General features: G+C 41.0%; 1 protein-coding gene across 1 annotated transcript in view; it reads left to right on the top strand.

The window, feature by feature from the left end:
• The window catches only part of LOC142295459 (uncharacterized), a 56,558-nt gene extending 36,763 nt beyond the window's left edge, over positions 1–19,795 (top strand). Inside the window, exons 3-7 of the mRNA XM_075338559.1 lie at positions 2,387–2,480; positions 2,646–2,764; positions 9,372–9,514; positions 11,913–12,110; positions 19,548–19,795. Coding sequence (XP_075194674.1) covers positions 2,387–2,480; positions 2,646–2,764; positions 9,372–9,514; positions 11,913–12,110; positions 19,548–19,662 — 669 coding nt within the window. The 3' untranslated portion in view covers positions 19,663–19,795. The remainder of the gene's footprint in view (positions 1–2,386; positions 2,481–2,645; positions 2,765–9,371; positions 9,515–11,912; positions 12,111–19,547) is intronic.
• Positions 19,796–20,435: the final 640 nt, after the last annotated feature.

Genomic DNA, 20,435 nt, shown 5'->3' with positions numbered 1-20,435 from the left:
TGTATGTAAACATCTGGTTTCAACTGTATATGGGCGGCATGGTGGCTCAGAGGTTCGCACTCTTGCTTTGCAGCACTTGGGTCCTGTGTTCAAAACCCACCAAGGACACCATCAGCAAGGAGTTTGTATGTTCCCTTCGTGCTTATGTTGGTTTCTTCTGGGGTCTACGATTTCCTCCTACTCTCCAAAGACTTAGTGATAGGGGATTCAGATTGTGAACCCCGATGGGGACAGTCATGATAGTGTCTGTAAAGTGCTGTTGAATTAATACTATATAAATAAGCTAAAAAAAAATATTAAATTTAATAAATTGTTTGCTTTTAAGGTAATTGGTCTCTGTGTATCCTTTATATAAACAAATTGGATTGTGAGTCCCACTGGAGCACAGTATGAATATGGGGGTCTCATATAAGCCACAGACTCTAAATTGTATGGTGAAACTATTGAATTTAATGGCCATTTATCTGAGGCATAACAAATCCCTGGCTGAGAACCCTGGTTTTAGCAAGTAGACTTGTGCCCCTGATAGGGACACCCTACTGTTATGCTGTAAGCCAGGAAACCCATTGAAATTGAGGGCAACTTACTAGTATACAGTAATTATTTACAGTACCTACAATACAGACCAAAAGTTTGGACACACCTTCTCATCTCTAGAACAACTATTAAGAGGAGACTTTGTGCAGCAGGCCTTCATGGTAAAATAGCTGCTAGGAAACCACTGCTAAGGACAGGCAGCAAGCAGAAGAGACTTGTTTGGGCCAAAGAACACAAGAAATGGACATTAGACCAGTGGAAGTCCGTGCTTTGGTCTGATGAGTCCAAATTTGAGATCTTTGGATCCAACCACCGTGTCTTTGTAGAAAAGGTGAATGGATGGGCTCTACATGCCTGGTTCCCACTGTGAAGCATGGAGGAGGAGGTGTGATGGTGTGGGGGTGCTTTGCTGGTGACACTGTTGGGGATTTATTCAAAATTGAAGGCATACAGAACCAGCATGGCTACCACAGCATCTTGCAGTGGCATGCTATTTCATCCAGTTTGCGTTTAGTTGGACCATCATTTATTTTTCAACAGGATAATGACCCCAAACACACCTCCAGACTGTTTAAGGGCTATTTAACTAAGAAGGAGAGTAATGGGATGCTACGCCAGATGACCTGGTCTCCACAGTCACCTGAACCCAATCGAGATGGTTTGGGGTGCGCTGGACCGCAGAGTGAAGGCAAAAGGGCCAACAAGTGCTAATCATCTCTGGGAACTCCTTCAAGACTGTTGGAAGACCATTTCCGGTGACTACCTCTTGAAGTTTATCAAGAGAATGCCAAGACTGTGCAAAGCAGTAATCAAAGCAAAAGGTGGCTACTTTGAAGAACTTAGAATATAACACATATTTTCAGTTTTTTCACACTTTAAGTATTTCATTCTACATATTTTCATTCATAGTTTTGATGCCTTCAATGTGAATCTACAATTTTCAGAGTCATGAAAATAAAGAAAACTCTTTGAAACTTTTGGTCTGTACTGTATATAGAGCCATTAATTTCCTTGGTGTTTTACAGAGTATATTATAATTTTATTTTCCATACATAGAAGGCCCTGGGGTGAAGACTAATAAAATAGTGTCCACAAAAGTCATTATCTGCGGATAAGCTTACAATCTGTAATAAATAGGAAATAGGGAAGAGACCACTATTAAATGGGTTTATCCAGGGTTTAATACAGATAATCAAAATATCAAAATGATGTTTCAGTGGGCTCTGACCTATTACAAATAATAAACCAAAAAGATGCCCACCCTCCGTAATCCCCCTCAGGACCCCTGTAGGATTAATCCAGATGTGTGCGCCCCAGTCCCGGCCTTGGTGGGGTCACTGTGGGGAAGTCTCTCTTCTTATCTTTCTCTTTTTATAGTTTTAACATGAGCTCTTTTAAGTATGATTTACAATAAGGGGGACAAGCTGTTTATTGCCTTCTGCTTTTTGTAATTTATTATGTTTTATGATACCCACAGCATAGAGAATAGGAGAGATGTGTGCTGAGCCCTTGTATCCGTATGTGTTTTCGGGAGTCGTATTTTGATGCCACAAAGCATAGTGAGCTTTGTTATCATCCAATTCTCCAACCTCATCTAAGTAATAAAGATTGATTATATGAATTTTCGCGTCAGACGCTATAAGTTGCCCGTGCTGAATGCCGTCATTTAGTTCTTCTTTAAATCAAGACAGAGGTAACTTTTACTTGCATACTTAATCTCAATTGTCCTTGTGCGACTTTGGTGATTTCAAGGTGTTGCTTTCCGTGGTTTAATCATTTTCAAGTGTTCTGTGAATGCACATGAAAACACTTCAAAACATAATTAGCTCTTTCTTCTCCGTATTTAAAGCTTCCATGTGACGCGTTCAAATATCTAACTTGGCACAAGCTGAAAGAACATGATGTACAGGGGACTCAAATTCGCTGTCCTAGAGTGAGAGAAGGTAAAGTAAGAAGCCTCTTATCTGCAAAAGGCATTTGCTAAACTCTTACAAAAATGTTTATCCACTCAAGCTAAACCATGTAAGGCTTGGGTTATTATTATTAGCAGATGAATACCGTGTAACTGTTCTTTCTTTAACATGTATATACATTTTATATGAACAAAGGGCCGACGGAGGATGAACTTGTAATAAGAGGAGAGGCTCATCTATTCCAAGAAAGGACACAAACGAACGATAAAGAGATATGGCAGCAGAGACTGCAAGAAAACTGGGAGAATTGTCTGGTAAGGCTGGATACTCAACTCTTATTTCCTGGAGGTGAAATCTACTAGGATCTGTGGCATCATAGGCATATATAATGTATCTCCTGCCTCGATTACAGTCCACCAGTCTACGGGAGCACTAACAGATGATTGCTCTATAAGCTATGCAATATCCATAAATCACTTGTGAATTTAAAACAAAAAATTAAAAATATAAAAGAGGATTAGACACAGCCACTAGTAGTAGTAATAATAATAATAATAATAATAATATTTTTATTATTATTAATAATAATAATAAATCAACAGACTGTTCTCTACTTTTTAAGCATACCTGTCATTTTAAAATAGACTGTCATGTGTGTCTACAGTACATTATCATAACATATCTGGCCAACCATACTATGCATAGTATAATTGTACATGTAGCAGTACTGAGCTCTGTGGCTGTGAATCCAGCTTTACAGTGTGGTCAGACAGCTGTTTGAATCTGCAGCTTGTTCTATCTGTGTTTGTCTATCTCTCATTGAGCTGAATGCTCCTTGTTCCTCCTGTCCCCTCTCCTATACACATAGAATATAATGGGAGGTGTAACTTGACACCACCCTGGTCTGACAGTTCAATTAAATATTGCTTTAGTGACAGGACCAAGTACATATTGGCACTGCCAAAGCAAGTCGTAAAAATGGGGATGGAGATAGGGGCTCATCCAGGGTGTGGTATAGGGGCTCATCCAGGGTGTGGTATAGAGACTCATCCAGGGTGTGGTGTAGAGACTCATCCAGGGTGTGGTATAGAGACTCATCCAGGGTGTGGTATAGAGACTCATCCAGGGTGTGGTATAGAGACTCATCCAGGGTGTGGTGTAGAGACTCATCCAGGGTGTGGTATAGAGACTCATCCAGGGTGTGGTATAGAGACTCATCCAGGGTGTGGTGTAGAGACTCATCCAGGGTGTGGTGTAGAGACTCATCCAGGGTGTGGTGTAGAGACTCATCCAGGGTGTGGTGTAGAGACTCATCCAGGGTGTGGTGTAGAGCCTCATCCAGGGTGTGGTGTAGAGACTCATCCAGCTACCCTTCCCCCCCTGCTCTCCCCATCGCCGCCACTACCCTCCCCCCTCTGCTCCCCCACCACCGCTACTCTCCCCCCAACGTTCTCCCCGCTGCCGAGACTCCCCCTTCCGTCACCGCTCCCCCCACTCTTGTGTGTTCACCTCGGCCCTTCGCTCCTCAGCTCAGCAGAGCACAGTATACTGAGGAGCGCTGTATACACAGGTGTGTGTGCGGCAGAGCATTGCAGGTGTGTGGGAGAGTATTGCGGGCGTGTGGGCGGCAGAGTATTGCATGCGGGCGTGGATGCGGCAGAGTATTGCGGGCGTGCAGGTGGCAGAGCATTGCAGGCGTGCGGGTGGCAGAGCATTGCAGGAGGGTGTGCTGCAGAGCATTGCAGGCAGGTGTGCGTGCAGCAGAGCATTGCTGTACCGGGGCGTGCAGAGCGCTAATTGGGGAGCACTATGCAGCTGTCCTTGGTGATACTTTAGACATTAGGATCACTTTGCGGTCACCATCAAAATAGCTCCGCACTGTGATCCTAAACTTCATTCTCTCTTATCTTTTTGGAAACACCCAGAAAAGGAGGGGGCGAAGTGACATCACACATAGGAGAGCAGATTCTGTCCTCTTTTACTACAGTTGTAATGTGAGCTAGTTCTACAGTATTTCTAAAGTAGGATTTCAGCAGCTACTCCCCATAGTGTTTAAGAGTGGAAAATATCAAACTTTTTCAATTTTGTTTATATTTTGATCAATTTAAAAAAAATAATAATATGTAAACAAAACATTAAAACATTAAAGGGTGCTTTACACGCTGCGACATCGCTAACGCTATATTGTCGGGGTCACATCGTTAGTGACGCATATCCGGCGCCGTTAGCGACATCGCAGCGTGTGACACCAAGGAGCGACGATCAACGAACGCAAAAACGTGAAAAATCATTGCTCATTGACACGTTGCTCCTTTTCCAAATATCGTTGCTGCTGCAGGTACGATGTTGTTCGTCGTTCCTGCGGCAGCACACATCGCTATGTGTGACACCGCAGGAACGACGAACATCTCCTTACCTGCGTCCACCGGCAATGAGGAAGGAAGGAGGTGGGCGGCATGTTCCGGCCGCTCATCTCCGCTCCTCCTATGCTATTGGGCGGCTGCCGTGTGACGTCGCTGTGACGCCGCACGAACTTCCCCCTTAGAAAGGAGGCGGATAGCCGGCCAGAGCGACGTCGCAGGGAAGGTAAGTTTGTGTGACGGGTGTTAGCGATGTTGTGCGCCATGGGCAGCAATTTGCCCGTGATGCACAACCGACGGGGGCGGGTACACTCGCTATCGATATCGGTACCAATATCGCAGCATGGAAAGTACCCTTAATACTTTACATTTTTTCAGTTTTTTTTTTTTGGACGACACCTTCCCTTTAAATTCAGTGATTCTTTTTTCCCAACCAATGTTTACATAGATGTTTTGGTTGAAATGTCCACCTAATTCATCACCTTGTTTGTGATTGATCTTCAAATACAGTTGGGGTTGGTATACAAAACTTCAAAGAGGATTTCTGAAAAGTTCTGTTCCTAGACGCAGTATGTTAAAAAAAATAAACAAAAAAACCTGTCCTTTAATTACCTTCCACAGGTCCGTCCAGTGCTGAATTTCTGCTACTGCCCCAGTCCAGTGACACATCTACAGCACTGCAGTCAATCATTACAGCCTATGAGCTCAGTCATTGGCTACAGCTCTGTCAACCCGATGCCAGCGCTGCAGACAAACAATAGAGACCAGGGCAGCAGTGAAGATTTAGCCCTAGACCCAGAAAAAGTGTTTTACAACAAACTGTGCCTGAAGACAGAATTTTTCAGAAGCTTTAAACATACTTTTAGATTGGAGTCTTTTGTTCTCTTACATGGATGGATTGTATCAATTTAGTATGCTAAAGGGGGCTTTACACGCTAGCGATATTGGTACCCGCCCCCATCGTTTGTGCGACACGGGCATATCGCTGTCTGTCGCGCACAAAATCGCGCTCCCCCGCTACACGGCTCACCTGCCCTGCGACGTCGCTCTGGCCGGCGATCCGCCTCCTTTCTAAGGGGGCTGGTCGTTCGGCATCACAGCGACGTCACACGGCAGGCGTCCAGTAGAAGCGGAGGGGCGGAGATGAGCGGGACATAACATCCCGCCCACCTCCTTCCTTCTGCATTGGCGGTGGAGGCAGGTAAGGAGATGTTCCTCACTCCTGCGGTGTCACACACAGCGATGTGTGCTGCCGCAGGAACGACAAACAACATTGCTAATGAGAGGTAAACGATTTTTTGTTTTAGAATGACCTCTCCGCGGCAAACGATTTTGGACTCTTTTGCGATCGTTTTAGTTCGCACATAAGTGTCACACGCTGCGATATCGTTAATGACGCCAGATGTCACTAACGACGTGAGCCCGATGATAAAACATTAACGATATCGTAGTGTTTAAAGCCCCCTTAACAGCTTTACGAAGTAACACCCTTACCACCTACCCCCCCACTGGTGGCAAGAAAGTGGCTTTGTGTGGGACATCCACCTTGCTGAGCTGCAACTACCCCTTTGTGGTTCACATGTGGATGGTAAATTGGTATGAATTATCATATTTTTCTCCTAATCACATTGGTAGCTCAGTCACACTTATCATGTTTAATTTATGGTGTGTGCACGCAACATTTTTTTTGCCTTCGGACTTTCTTTTTCATACCAACATATACCACCATACTGTACAGATATTGCCAGATATCAGTCCCTGTCATTGTCATCACTGGTGCTCATGATCTGTTTTCCCTATCTCACACAGCTTAGGGCCAATCTAACATGACTCGATCACAGTGAGGGAAGAAACTCTTTTTTCCCCATCCAAATATAAAGTAATAAAAAAAAAAAATACACATGAAAGTATAACAAAGTCCACCTGTCAAAATGTCAATTTATTTAATCCAGAATATCAAAACTATAGATGTAAAAAAAAAAATAATGTCAGAATTGGCAATTTTTGGTCACCACACCTCCCCCAAAACTGTAATAAAGTGAATTGCATTTACCACAGAATGGTACCTATAAAAATTCCTGCACTTACAGGGCAACTATGGAAAAATTAATTAAACTTATGAGTCTGTGCAAAGCGTGACAATTTTTTTTTTCAAAGTGCAAAATTTGTATTCATTCAAATAATAATAATAAAATAACATATAAGTTTGGTATCAACATATGCACCTGAAGAATAATGTTGTCAGGGCATTTTAAACCATACAATTAAAAATACACCCAAAAAATAAAGGCATAATTGTGTCTATTTCACCATTTCACAACAATTGTTTTTTTTTTCCTTTTTTCTGTACATATTCTGATCAAATAAATAAATAAATAAATAAATCTTTATTTTTATATAGCGCTAACATATTCCTCAGCGCTTTATCAAACTAATTGTGTAATTCAAAGCTACAATTTGTCCTGCAAACACCAAGCCCCATACGGCTGTGTCGATGAGAAAAAAATTAATCTCCCTTCAAGATTTTCCATTTATGTTTTTTGCTCCCCTTCTTCCAAGAGCTGTAACTTTTTTTTATTTTTCCATCAGTCTTGCCACATGAGAGCTTATTTTTTTATGTGACGAGTTGTACTTTTGAATAAAACCATTTGTTTTACCTTATAGTGTACTGGAAAACAGGACAAAAATTCGAAGTGCAGTGAAATTGCAAAAAAAGTGCCATTTGCACAATTGTTTGGAGGTATTTTATTCACAGTGTTCACTATATGGTAAAAATGATGTGTCAGTGTGATGCCTCAGGTTGGTACAAGTTCGTAAATACCAAACATGAAAACTTTTAGTTTTATCTAAGGGGTGAGAAAAATTTCAGAGGTTTGTCCATAAAAAAGAATTGCGCTTTTGGCAACATTTTCTACGACTCGTAGCATTCCCATTTCTCGGGATCTGGGACTCAGTGACGCAGCCATTTAAATTACACTGTCATATTTAACAGCGAGATCTAAGTGGCAAGCAGGCGTGGGTGGATCTGCAATCCACCCGGGCCTGTTAGCCGCACATGTCTGCTGTTCAAATCAGCAGACATGTGCAGGGATCACCGCCAGCTCACCGTAGCAGCCAGCGGTGATTACCACAACATGACCGATGACGTACCAGTACGTCATTAGCCATGAAGGGGTTAATGGCATTTCCCCATCTCCAAGATCCTGTCCCAATATGTAGTAGGTATGATATTATTATTATTATTATTAATAATAATAATAATAATAATATTATAATAATATTAGCAAACACCTCCAATTAGAAATATAGTATAGTTCTCCTGATGTAGCTGAGTCTCGTACCTCATATGCAGGGCATTACAGCTTACGTATCCATGGTTAGGACCACAAGCAACTAACTGTCACTGTATGAGTGAACGTAACCATTGGTACCTAAGTTGCAATGCCCTGCACATGAGGAAAGAGACATGGTTATACCAGAAGAACTATACTACATTTCTAATTGGAGGTATTTGCTAATATTATTATTATTTTTATTATTATGTTTATAGGATCTTGGAGATGGGAAAATGCGTTTAACAATTTCATGACCAATGACATACTGAAGAGACGTTTAAAGAAGACGAAAAATTAAAAGTGAATATGTCACCTAAGGGTTCAATCATTGGATTATTATGATCGGATAAATAGGGCTTCTGTATTTAGGCTTCTTCATAATGTATTAAGTAGATACTCTCACTGCATAGTGATGACTGAAAAGATACAAGGGAAGGTAAGAATGGTGTCACTTGATGCACGAGAACCGAGCACTTTTCCAGGGCAGACAGCCTTTGCAAGTTTTCAGTCTGTTAAACATGCTCACAATGCATTGCAAGTGATATTTTATCATGTTTTAGCACTCCATGGAGACAGAAATTGGCCTTTGCTGGTCTGAACACAGTGTAACATTCCTTGAAATATATATGTAAAACAAAGAGCTGTCTGGAGTCGGAGAGCTGGAAACCATTAGAGACAATAAAGCCAGTATGACATGCCTCAGTGGCTGGTTGCCTTCACTGGTGCAGACAGAGGTTGCAAAGCTTTGCACTACAAGGTGTTGTAGACCGCCCCAGGGAGCCGAGAAGACTCCAGCTTCAGCGCTGTCTCCTTACAATGAATTCATACATAACAAACTGTAAACCATGACTGACTATGTGCAAATGACTTGGAACGTAAGCCGTGATTGTTATAAAGAAATCCAATTTTCTCTGAGAGCAGCTGAAGTGGAACTTTTAGCAGCTTGTTAGGGAGTATGATAAATCTCCAAAATCTCCTAGAAATAATATATTTCCGTGAAAATTATATATTGCTGTTTTTCATAGTATAATATAATTTCAATTTCACTGGGAATCGTTTTTTGCCCTACATTTTATTTATGGCTGGTATATAAATTCGTCAGAAGGAAAGCAAATTGCAAAACATGAGAAATGGGTTGACTGAACGATGAAAATCAAGAATGGGGTGAGGAAGGTCGAATGGTGGGAATCCAACCCTGTGATTGACTTGTGCTTGCTCATTTGCAGAATATAAATCTGTCTTATCAAGATCTTGGGGATCCTTACCAAGAAAACAACTTTCACCGTATTCTTCGACGTTTAATAAGAATTGAAAGACTTTGGTTGGTTGACAACTCATTAAAAGACTTGAGTGCCATTCGATTGCCAAGGTACGCTACTCATGCATGCTAACTGGCTATTAAATAACTAAAAAGAGTTTGATATCAGAGTAAATGCAGATGATTGCTCATGGATAGGGATTTAAGTCTCTCTGTCTCTCTGTTGCAACCTGCTGATGACACTTTGTGACACTCTAAATTCATTTGCCACTTCTGTCTGAGAACATCCTGCTTGACGCCTCACAATGGGGAGTTACTGCTGATCAATTGTTTGTTATTTTCTTCTTCTCATTATGTCAAAATGTGACCAACATGATGAGGAAGACTGTTTAAATACCAATTCTAATTAAATCACAAAATCACCTGTAGTGAATTTTGCCATTAAGCTCCTTGTTAGAGAATAGCAAGTTGTGCACAATATAGTGAAACATTGAACAGTTGGACATGTGCATTGAAAAGTTTAGAGAAGGTCACATTAAATTTATCTGGAAAAGTCAGAGTGCATTTTAGGATCATACTGAGATTTCACCCGAAAGCCAAATATCTCTTTTTATGACCAATCTTTAGTTAATTGGTACAGTCATGTTGTGTCAATACAATTATTCAAGCAGTTTTTGTAGCCATGACAAAATGTATTTTACACATCATGTACTTTCACACATCAGTTTTTTTCCATCAGCCACAATCCGGAAAAAAACGGATAAAACGGATCCAGCGCCGGATCCGTTTTAGCCCCATTGATTTGTATCAGTGCCTGATTGTGCTGGATGTCATTGCGTTGCATCCGGCTTTTGCCGGATCCGGTGTAATTGGCTAATGCGGCGGCCGGATGGAACATCTTTTGTAACGTTTTTAGTCTCTGACAAAAAAACGCATCGCACCGGATCCGGCGTGATACGGCATGATTTACAATGGAAGCCTATGGACGCCGTATCCATCATAATGTGGCAAAAACCTGATGCGGCCACCGGATCCGTTTTTTTAAACTGAGCATGCTCCAATTTATTGTAAAAAAATGGATCCGGAAAAAAAAACGGACAAACAGATGCAAAAACGGATGCGGCGGATCCGTTTTTTGACGGATCTGGTATACCGAAAAAAGGATTCGGCGCATCCGTATTTGCATATTCTGAGCCGGATCTGTTGCATCAGGCACACGCTGGATTGTGCCTGATGCCAAAAAACTGATGTGTGAAAGTAGCCTTATGTGCAAAAACCCCCCCCAAAAAATTAGGACCTGCACTTCTTTAGAATTGAATTAATTGCTCAGCTGGAATATATACTATGTGGTCAATATACAAACCTATAGACACACAATGCTTCAGCACACAGTGACTAATGTATACATCACCTCTAATATTGCTGTAAACGTTAAAAACAAAAGATACTTAGTTAACGCGTAGAGGGCCCTTGTGCAAGGGCAGTATATTGGCCCTTTGCAGCTCAAAAGCTCATCGAAATACCCAATTACACCTGTTTTAGAGGTAGAAATGAGCCCCATTACCTCTTGGGCTCCTGTGCGGCCCCAGAGGTTGCATCAATGATATGTCTGCCCTTAGTGCACATGTATAGTAATTTAATACTAAAGGTGAGTGAGCCCTATTATTATTTATTTCTTTTTTATAGTATACATTAGTAGTGGTGGGGGGTGACCTTATCTACATATTCTTCAAAGAAAGGTTTTAGTTAGTTTTCTTTAATTTCTCCATTCAGATGAGGCTTGGCAAGTGATCAGGACCAGCTATATTTCATATTTAGTTACACCTTGATGTAGTCATATGGCTTTTGCACTTTTGGATCAAAAAACACTGAGTACCCTACATTTTTACCATTTGCAGCAATAGTGAAGTTCCTGTATTGATTAGTGGCAGTACTCTGTAGGTGGTCATTAACCTTTCGTTGACCCACACTATAATAGCACAGCCAGGACTTTGCTTAGGACCTACACCATACCATTAAAGTATGCACACACCAGTTTTTGTGCAGATATTTCTGTGGCAATAACCAGTCAGCAGGAATAACGCTAAATAAAATATGCATGTTTTTTATGCTTTTTCCCATTTGCTTTTTTATTTATTTATTTTTTTTGCATTTCTTTCTCATTCATTTAAATGAGTGAAAAACACTGCAAAAAACATTAAAAATCTCATTCACTTTACTGGTGCTGTCACTGTGGCTTAGATAGTTAGGGTCCTATTCTCCAGATGACTGGAGTCCCACCACTCAGACCACCAGTGATGAATAAGTCCTCTCTTGTATAATGATAAGGGATAATTTGATAATTTTGTACAAACTCTTTACAGCCACAAATGTTCTGATCTTCCAGGGGTTTCAGGGCTCCTGTTAGCATTTTGGATTGTTCAGTAAATTAATTTCCATTCATTGAGGTTAACTTTCCACACATTCCTAATTTCTGTTGAAAATAATACAGTGGTTTTGGTTTTTACAGGTGCAAAGAGTTAAATTTAAGCAAAAATCACTTTAGGTCCTTTAAGCAGCTGCCAAAGCTTCCTGCAATCCTGCACTTGTCACTTGCTGAGAATAACATTGAGTCTTTAAGTGGGCTTGTAGACCTGAAGCATTCTCCACTAGAGTCACTTGTCCTAAAGTCAAATCCTTGTGAGTTTTTGGAAGACTACAGACTACGGTGAGTTGTTAGGAACTCTAGTGTACTTATTTGGAATGAACTCATTTTGTGGTGTTTTGCGTTGCTTTATGCTTTTTATTCTAAGTGACCATATTCAATATTGACCATATTCAGATGACAAATTCTAACAATTACTAAAAAAGTACAGTCCAATAGAAATTGTGTTCACAAAATCCAGGGTCTACTCTAAATAATATTTGTATTCTTGATTCCACCTTCTTCGGTTCCAATGCTGCTTGGGTCTCCCACCTGTCTCCATGCTCTGCTCTAACAGGACAAGTATGTGACCGCTACAGCCAATGACTCAACAACAGTTTTATAGGGGAAGTCCATTTTTATATAACAACTATATAATTAGAAGCATCCTCTAATGATAACCTAATTAGTAGGGTCTAGTTTGATGCGCCCAACAATATTTTGTAATCTTTGCGGGAAACCACTGCAGGTCAGTTATACATTACAGAGTTTTCACCAAAATTAATGAGTTGTCAATGGTCTTTGTTCTGGTTATTACACCAGGATACTAAACAGAGGACTCTCCTTCAATAAGGCTGAAAATTCTATTACAGTGTTTCAAAATCTGTTTTCTAAATTATTTAAAGACAGAATGGTATACACAGTTGGGTCCGGACATATTTGGACAGTGACTGTATCTTCATGATTTGTGGCTCTGCATGCCACTATTTTTTATTCAAAATGATACAACTGAGATGCAACTGAAGTGTAGACTTTTACGTGTCATTAAAGGGGTTAAACAAAAATATCCTATGAAACGTTTAGGAATTACAACCATTTCTTTACAAAGCCTCCTTATTTCAGGGACTCAAAAGTAACAAGGACAAATTAACTTTACCATAAATAAAATGTTCATTTTTAATTCTTTGTAGAGAATTCTTTGCAGGCAATAACTGCCTGAAGTCTGGAAGCCATGGATGTCCCTAAATGTTGAGTTTCCTCTTTTGTGATGTTTTGCCAGGCCTTTACTGCAGCTGACGTCAGTTGTTGCTTGTGAGTGGGTAAATCTGCCCTAAGGTGTCTCTTAAGCATGTGAGATACAGCTCAATGTAGTTCAGATCTGTTGATTGACTAGGCCATTGCAGAATATTCCACTTCTATGAATTAATAAACTCCTCGGTTGCTTTCGCAGTATGTTTTGGGTCATTGTCCATCTGGATGGTCAAGCGCCTTCAATCAACCTTTCTGCATTTGGTGGAATCTGAGCAGAAAGTAAAGCCCTGTACACTTCAGAATTCATCCGTCTGCTTTTGTCTTCAGTCATATCATCAATAAACACTAGTGACTAAGTGTAATTGGAAGCCATGCATGCCCGGCCATCAAACTGCCTCCACCATGTTTAGCAGTGGATGTGGCGTGCTTTAGATTAAGAGCCGCTCCAAGCCTTCTTAATACTTTCTTCTTCCCATTATTTTGGTACAGGTTGTTCTTAGTTTAATCTTTCCATAGAATGCTATTCCAGAACTGGGTGGCTTGCTTAGACGCTTTTTGAAAAAGTCTAATCTGACATTTCTATTTTTAAGGGGGAAAGGGGAGCCAGCACGATCTGAGAGTGGCATTCATCATACAAAAGTGAGAATTCACAAATTTATTCCAACTGTACTATAATACAAAATGAGAACAAATAGTTGATCAATTCTTTCAGCCACTCCTGTCACTTCGCGGCAAATCTCAATAGGGTGATCCTACTCTATATTATTTATTTCATGTGTCATGCGGCCTCCTAGATAAAAAAAATTAAAAGAAGAACCATATTGAAGCACAGATACCTGTAATCTATATATAACCGCTTCCATGTCGCAAAAAGAGGCAACTGCAGATAAAAGGCAGCCAGGTCCCAGCGTGTGTAGCAGACGCCGCACACCAGGACAATGTCAGAACTGACCTTCACAGTGCCAGACCAGCAACCATAAATAAAGGCGGACCAGACCCAAGTATGGTGCTTAATTAGCATTGCCTGTGGAAAAGGGTGAGGCAGCTGAATGTGAACAGCAACTAACAGGAGGAATATAAAACTGTGAAGGCTAGTTCTGATATTGTCCTGGCGTGTGTGGCGTCTGCTACATACGCTGGGACCTGGGCTGCCTTTTATCCACAGTTGCCTCTTTTTGCGACATGGAAGCAGTTATACATAGGTTACAGGTATGTGTGCTCCAATATGGTTCTGTTTTTAATTTACCTAGGAGGCCGCATGGCACATGAAATACATAATATAGAGTAGGACCCCCAATTGAGATTTGCCGTGAAGTGGCAGGGGTGGCTCAAAGAATTGATCAATTATTTGCTAAAAATCTCATTTTGTATTATAGTACAGTTGGAATAAATCCGTGAATTTGCACTTTCTATATGATGTATGCCAGTCTCGGATCGTTCTGGCTCCCCTTTCTTTCTATTATTAAGGCAGATTAATGGTTTTCACCTTGTGGTGAACCCTCTGTATATGATCTCATGAAGTCTTCTCTTTATGGTAGACTTAAATACTGAAATACCTACTTCCTGGAGCGTATTCTTCTCTTGGACGGATGTAGTGAAGTGGTTTTCCTTTACTAAGGAAAGGATTCTGTGATCACCCACGACTATTATCTTCCTTGAACATCCAGGCCTCTTTGAGTTCCCAAGCTCCCTAGTGTGCTATTTTTTTTTTCCAGAATATACCAAACTCTCGATTTGGCCATTGCTAACATTACTGCTATCTCTCTCATGGATTTTTTTTTCCAGCCCAATAATATTATGTTTTTACTCCATTGAGAGCACCTTTGACCACATATTGTAGGTTCACAACAACAGCTTCCAAATGCAAATGCCATATCTGGAATCAGCTCCAGACCTTTTAACTGCCTAATTCATGATGAATAAATGAGGGAATAGCCCACGCAGCCCATTTAAGAGCTTTTGAGATAATTGTCCAATTACTTTTGGTCCTTTGAAAAAGAGACAGCTACATGTTAAAGAGCTGTAATTCCTATACCCTTACTCCAACTAGGATTTGAATACCTCAAATTAAAGCTGAGAATATGCACTTAAAAACACATATTGATTACATAACTGTATATTGAATATGTTTTGGTAAGCAGGTAAAATGCCAAAATTTGTGTCACTGTCCAAATATTCCTGGACTTAACTGTATTATAAAGACAGAATAGTATATATTATAAAGACAGAATAGTAGTGATCATATTTAATAACTCCCAATTTCATCCTTGTGCACAAAAATATGCCAATAATTTGGACTTTTTTATGCTGGAAACTCCTACTCAATAGCAGATTGCAGGGGTTCAGCTGAGATCTCCCTTATCACCGCTATTAACCGTCGATGATGAAATAGCTGCAATTTTTAAACTTAGCCCTCGCTCACACCTGTGTATAAAATGGACAAGTGCAATGTAAGGAAAAAAAATCACCAAAAAAAACCCATGTAATTCAAGGAGGCAGAGCTCATCAGAGAGTTTTTCCTGGCTGAGGAAAAAGTCACAGCATGGTGAGTATGGCCGTGTAAAATGTGTGAGACTCACCAATTCAAGACAATGTGTGTGAGAGAAAAATTGGATGTCATATGGACCATCTGTATGCCGTCCAGTTTTCACAGATACTGTGTTTTTCCAAAAATAAGACACTGTCATACTTTCTTTGCCACCAAAAAAGTGATAGGACTTATTTTTGCAGTAGGTCTTACTCTTGGAGAAACAAAGCTGAGGGTAAGTTTACCCCTCAAAAAAGCAGAACCCCCCCTTCCCAGGAGACTCATACTTACTAGACCCCGGACGTCTGCATAGCTCTCAGGTCCTCCCTGTGATCTCTGGTGGGCCTTCTCAGCAGATATGCTGCACGCCGGCCTCCCCTGTTTCTGGCCAAACTCGCATACATCAGATCACGCACACACACACACACACACACACAATCACCGATAAGATCACACACACATAATCACTGATCAGATCTCACACACAATCACTGATTAGATCACACACACACACTCACTAGTCACTCACCGCAACCGGTGGTACAGAATGCCTCCGGCCACAGGGAAAGATGGGAGGAAGTTACGCATCACAGATCCTGTAAGCATTTCATCCGCAGCCGCAGGTCCTTGCATACCACCGCACTGCGTCTCAGGATTCTGCAGGCCAGAAGAAATCGGTATCATTGGATGTGATGAGTGTGTGCGCGATCTGATGGGTGATTGTGTGATATGATGTCTGTGGGTGTGCGATCCATTGCAAGGCCTCCTGCTCGGCATCTGGTGAGAATGATTGCGAAGTGTCCGCTGTCTATAATGAAGTATCTTTAACTTTGTTAGCTGCATGGATACTTCATTATTGAACCGCGACTAGGGCTTATTTTCGGGGGAGGGCTTATATTTAAGTTTTGCTCCGAAAATGCTGAAAATCCTTGCTAGGGCTTATTTTTGGGGGAGGTCTTATTTTTGGAAAAACACTGTACATTACCATTCTATATCATAGAATATTAAATGGTCCTGTAAATGATTGTAGAATAATAGCTGCTGAGAAATAAAACACATCATACGGATGCTAGGTGATAAAAAAAAATTGTATACTCACATGAGATATGGAATACCAAATGGAAATCACTCATCCAAAGGCAAAGATGCTCCATATGGATGTCCATAGTGTCCGTATCTACAGCTTCCCACAACACAGCCCCATATGTCATTAAAAGAGGATTTCTGATGTATCAAGTTATCACCTATTCATAGGGTAGATGCTAGATTGAAGGGGGTCTTTCAAATGAGACCTCCACAGAACTGGTAACATGTGTCTCTTGATTTAATGGTGTAGCGTCCTGTCCATGCTGCTTCATCCAATCTCTATGGGACTGCTAATACAACCATATCAAATGGAAAACACAAGTCTCTGCTCAGGCAATGTGTGTGAGCATCGGTGGATGGACCCCCATCAATCTAGTAGATATTACTATAACTTATCGCTGGAATACCCTCTGGGTATTATTTATCAAATTTGTCATTGTACAATTTTTAACCTCTTCACCCCCGGCCGATTTTCCGTGTTTTATTTGGGGGTTTTTTGCTCTCCTTCTGAGAGCCGTAAGTTTTTTATTTTTCTGTCAATATTTCCATATGAGGTATTGTTTTTTGCAGGACTAGTTGTACTTTTAAATGAATCCATAAATTTTACCATATAGTGTACTGGAAAATGGCAGAAAAATTCCAAGTGCAGAAAAATTGCAAAAAAAGTGCAATTGCATGATGGTTTGGGGGAGATTTGGGGATATTTTATTCACCGTGTTCTCTATATTTTGAAACTGATGTGTAGGTGTGATGCCTCAGGTTGGTACTAGTTCATAGACACCAAACATATATAGCTTTACTTTTATCTAGGAGGTTAAAAAATTCAGATGTTTGTCCAAAAAAAGTGGCGCACCAGTTTTTGCTCTATTTTCCGCAACCCGTAGCGTTCTCATTTTTCGGGATCTATGACTCAGTCATGGCTTATTGTTTGCGTATTATTGTGTTAAGCTGACTGTTTTAATGGTACCATTTTTTTCGCAGATGCTATGTTTTGATCACCTGTTAATGCATTTTGCGCAACATTTGTGGCGACCATAAAACATAATTTTGGCACTTGGAATTTTTTGCTGCTACACTGTTTACTGATCAGATTAATTGATTTTATATTTTGATAGATCGGGCATTTCTGAACATGGCGATACCAAATGTGTGTACACTTTTTTTAACCCTTTAATAATTTTCAGTGGGGCGAATGGTGGGTGATTTGAACTTAATTTCTTAAAACTTTTTTTTACTTTTTTTATATTACTAGTCCTCCTAGGGCACTATAAGGATCAGCAGTCTGATCGCTCATTCATTTCTGTTGATCACAGCTACACAGCTGAGATCACCAGAAATACTCATCTCTTGTTATAAGCAGCACTCGGCAGCTTGTTACAGGAAGTGAGTCATGTGAGCTACAGGAGTCATCACATGACCCTGTGCTACCATAGCAACCATCGGCTCACAGTGATCACATCATGGCGCCGCCGTGAAGATTTACCACAACGGGCATTTAAATCGAGCTGTCACATTTTGACGGCACGATTTAAGGTGTTACCAGGCGCGAGTGGATCATAGATCCACCAATGCCTGTTAGGCACACATGTCAGCTGTTCAAATCAGCTGACATGTATGCGGATAACCGCCGGCTGCCTGCAGCAGCCGCAGGTGATTGCACCTGTTTGGTTTAGGATGTACTGTTACGACCCGTGGTCGTTAAGGAGTTAATAATTTTTCACCAAAATTGCTGCTAAACCATGGTGTTTTGCTTCAACTTAGAAAAACATAGTAAAAGCCACCCCGTCATATGGTATGTAAATAAACCTTGCTCTCAGTTTGGTAGATGATAGTGACATTCTTCTTGCAGCTGAGTTTGTTTTTCTATAAGTTAATTCTTAAAACTATTTTTATTAAATTGAAATCATCTGCATCAGCACCAAATATCAACAAACTGATAAAATGCAAATCGATATTACCTTCTGTGCACAGATAAAGCTGGTGTCACACACAGCGACAACGACAACGACGTCGCTGCTACGTCACCATTTTCTGTGACGTTGCAGCGACGTCCCGTCGCTGTCGCTGTGTGTGACATCCAGCAACGACCTGGCCCCTGCTGTGAGGTCGCCGGTCGTTGCTGAATGTCCAGCTTCATTTTTTGGTCGTCACTCTCCCGCTGTGACACACACATCGCTGTGTGTGACAGCGAGAGAGCGACGAAATGAAGCGAGCAGGAGCCGGCACTGGCCGCTGCGGTAAGCTGTAACCAGCGTAAACATCGGGTAACCAAGGGAAGACCTTTCCCTGGTTACCCGATGTTTACGCTGGTTACCAGCCTCCGCCGCCCTTGCTGCCAGTGCCGGCTCCTGCACTGTGACATGTGGCTGCAGTATGCATCGGGTAATTAACCCGATGTATACTGTAGCAAGGAGAGCAAGGAGCCAGCGCTAAGCAGTGCGCGCGGCTCCCTGCTCTCTGAACTGTGACATGTAGCTGCAGCACACATCGGGTTAATTAACCCGATGTGTGCTGCAGGAGAGCAAGGAGCCAGCGCTAAGCGCGGCTCCCTGCTCTCTGAACTGTGACATGTAGCTGCAGCACACATCGGGTTAATTAACCCGATGTGTGCTGCAGGAGAGCAAGGAGCCAGCGCTAAGCGCGGCTCCCTGCTCTCTGAACATGTAGCACAGCGACCTTATGATCGCTGCTTCTGCTGTGTTTGACAGCTAAGCAGCGATCATAACAGCGACTTACAAGGTCGCTGTTACGTCACCGAAAATGGTGACGTAACAGCGACGTCGTTGTCGCTGTCGTTTAGTGTGAACCCAGCTTAATTGTCTCATGCTTGTGATTCATTTATCTTTCATGATTACCGTATATTTTTCATTTTTCAGAGTGTTCTCCATTTTGCCAAATTTGAAAACATTAGATGGAATTCCAAAACTTCCAGAGGATTGGTCAGTGGCAGAAGAAAGCCATTTTTTAACAAGCAAGTGCGCAATTTTATAACCATTTCCTGGCATTGGTGCCTGAAATCTGAAATATTCAAGCAAAACAGATTGACTGGTAACATGCAACCTATTTGTGCTGAGCACTTTGTATTTTTGATAATGATAATAAATAAAAATGAAAAAGATATTAATTTCTTTGTTTGTCATGTTTCACTTCCAGTGATAGTAAAAAACAAAACGCCAAAAAAAGAAAAGTTTATAATTATAATGCCATGTTCACATGCTTAGAATTTGCAGTAAACAAATTTGTGGATTTTTAGAAACATCTGAAACTCTTTTTTTCTGCCGCATATTTGATCCACAGCTCTTCAATTAGGATTCTGTGTGAATAATGAATGTGATAAAAACTATAATATCCATGGAGTGCTCAATATTCCAGATTTTCTTCTGGATTGCATGTGACAATAAAACCAGTGAAAATCACAAATTGAGTCTCCGTGGAAATCTGGAAAAAAAATTTACAACATGTCAATATTAGACATCAGTGAATCTGGCAAAATTCACCTGTCCACGCAGATTTTCATGGGAAATTTGATTGGCAGTGAAGATATACTCCATGATTGAGAGTAATATTATTATTATTATTATTATAGAACCATTTATTTCATGGCACTTTACATGTGAAGAGAGGTGCACATAATAGGAAGAAGAACAATAATCAAACAATACAAGGCACAGACTGGTATAGGAGGAGAGAGGACCCTGCCCGCGAGGGCTCACAGTTTACAAGGGATGGGTGAGGGAACAGTAGGTGAGAGTGGAGATGGTTAT

Source organism: Anomaloglossus baeobatrachus, chromosome 3 (genome assembly GCF_048569485.1).
Source record: "Anomaloglossus baeobatrachus isolate aAnoBae1 chromosome 3, aAnoBae1.hap1, whole genome shotgun sequence".
Lineage (NCBI taxonomy): Eukaryota > Metazoa > Chordata > Amphibia > Anura > Aromobatidae > Anomaloglossus > Anomaloglossus baeobatrachus.
Note: the sequence above shows the minus strand (reverse complement) of the source record. Positions and strands in the feature narration are given on the sequence as shown.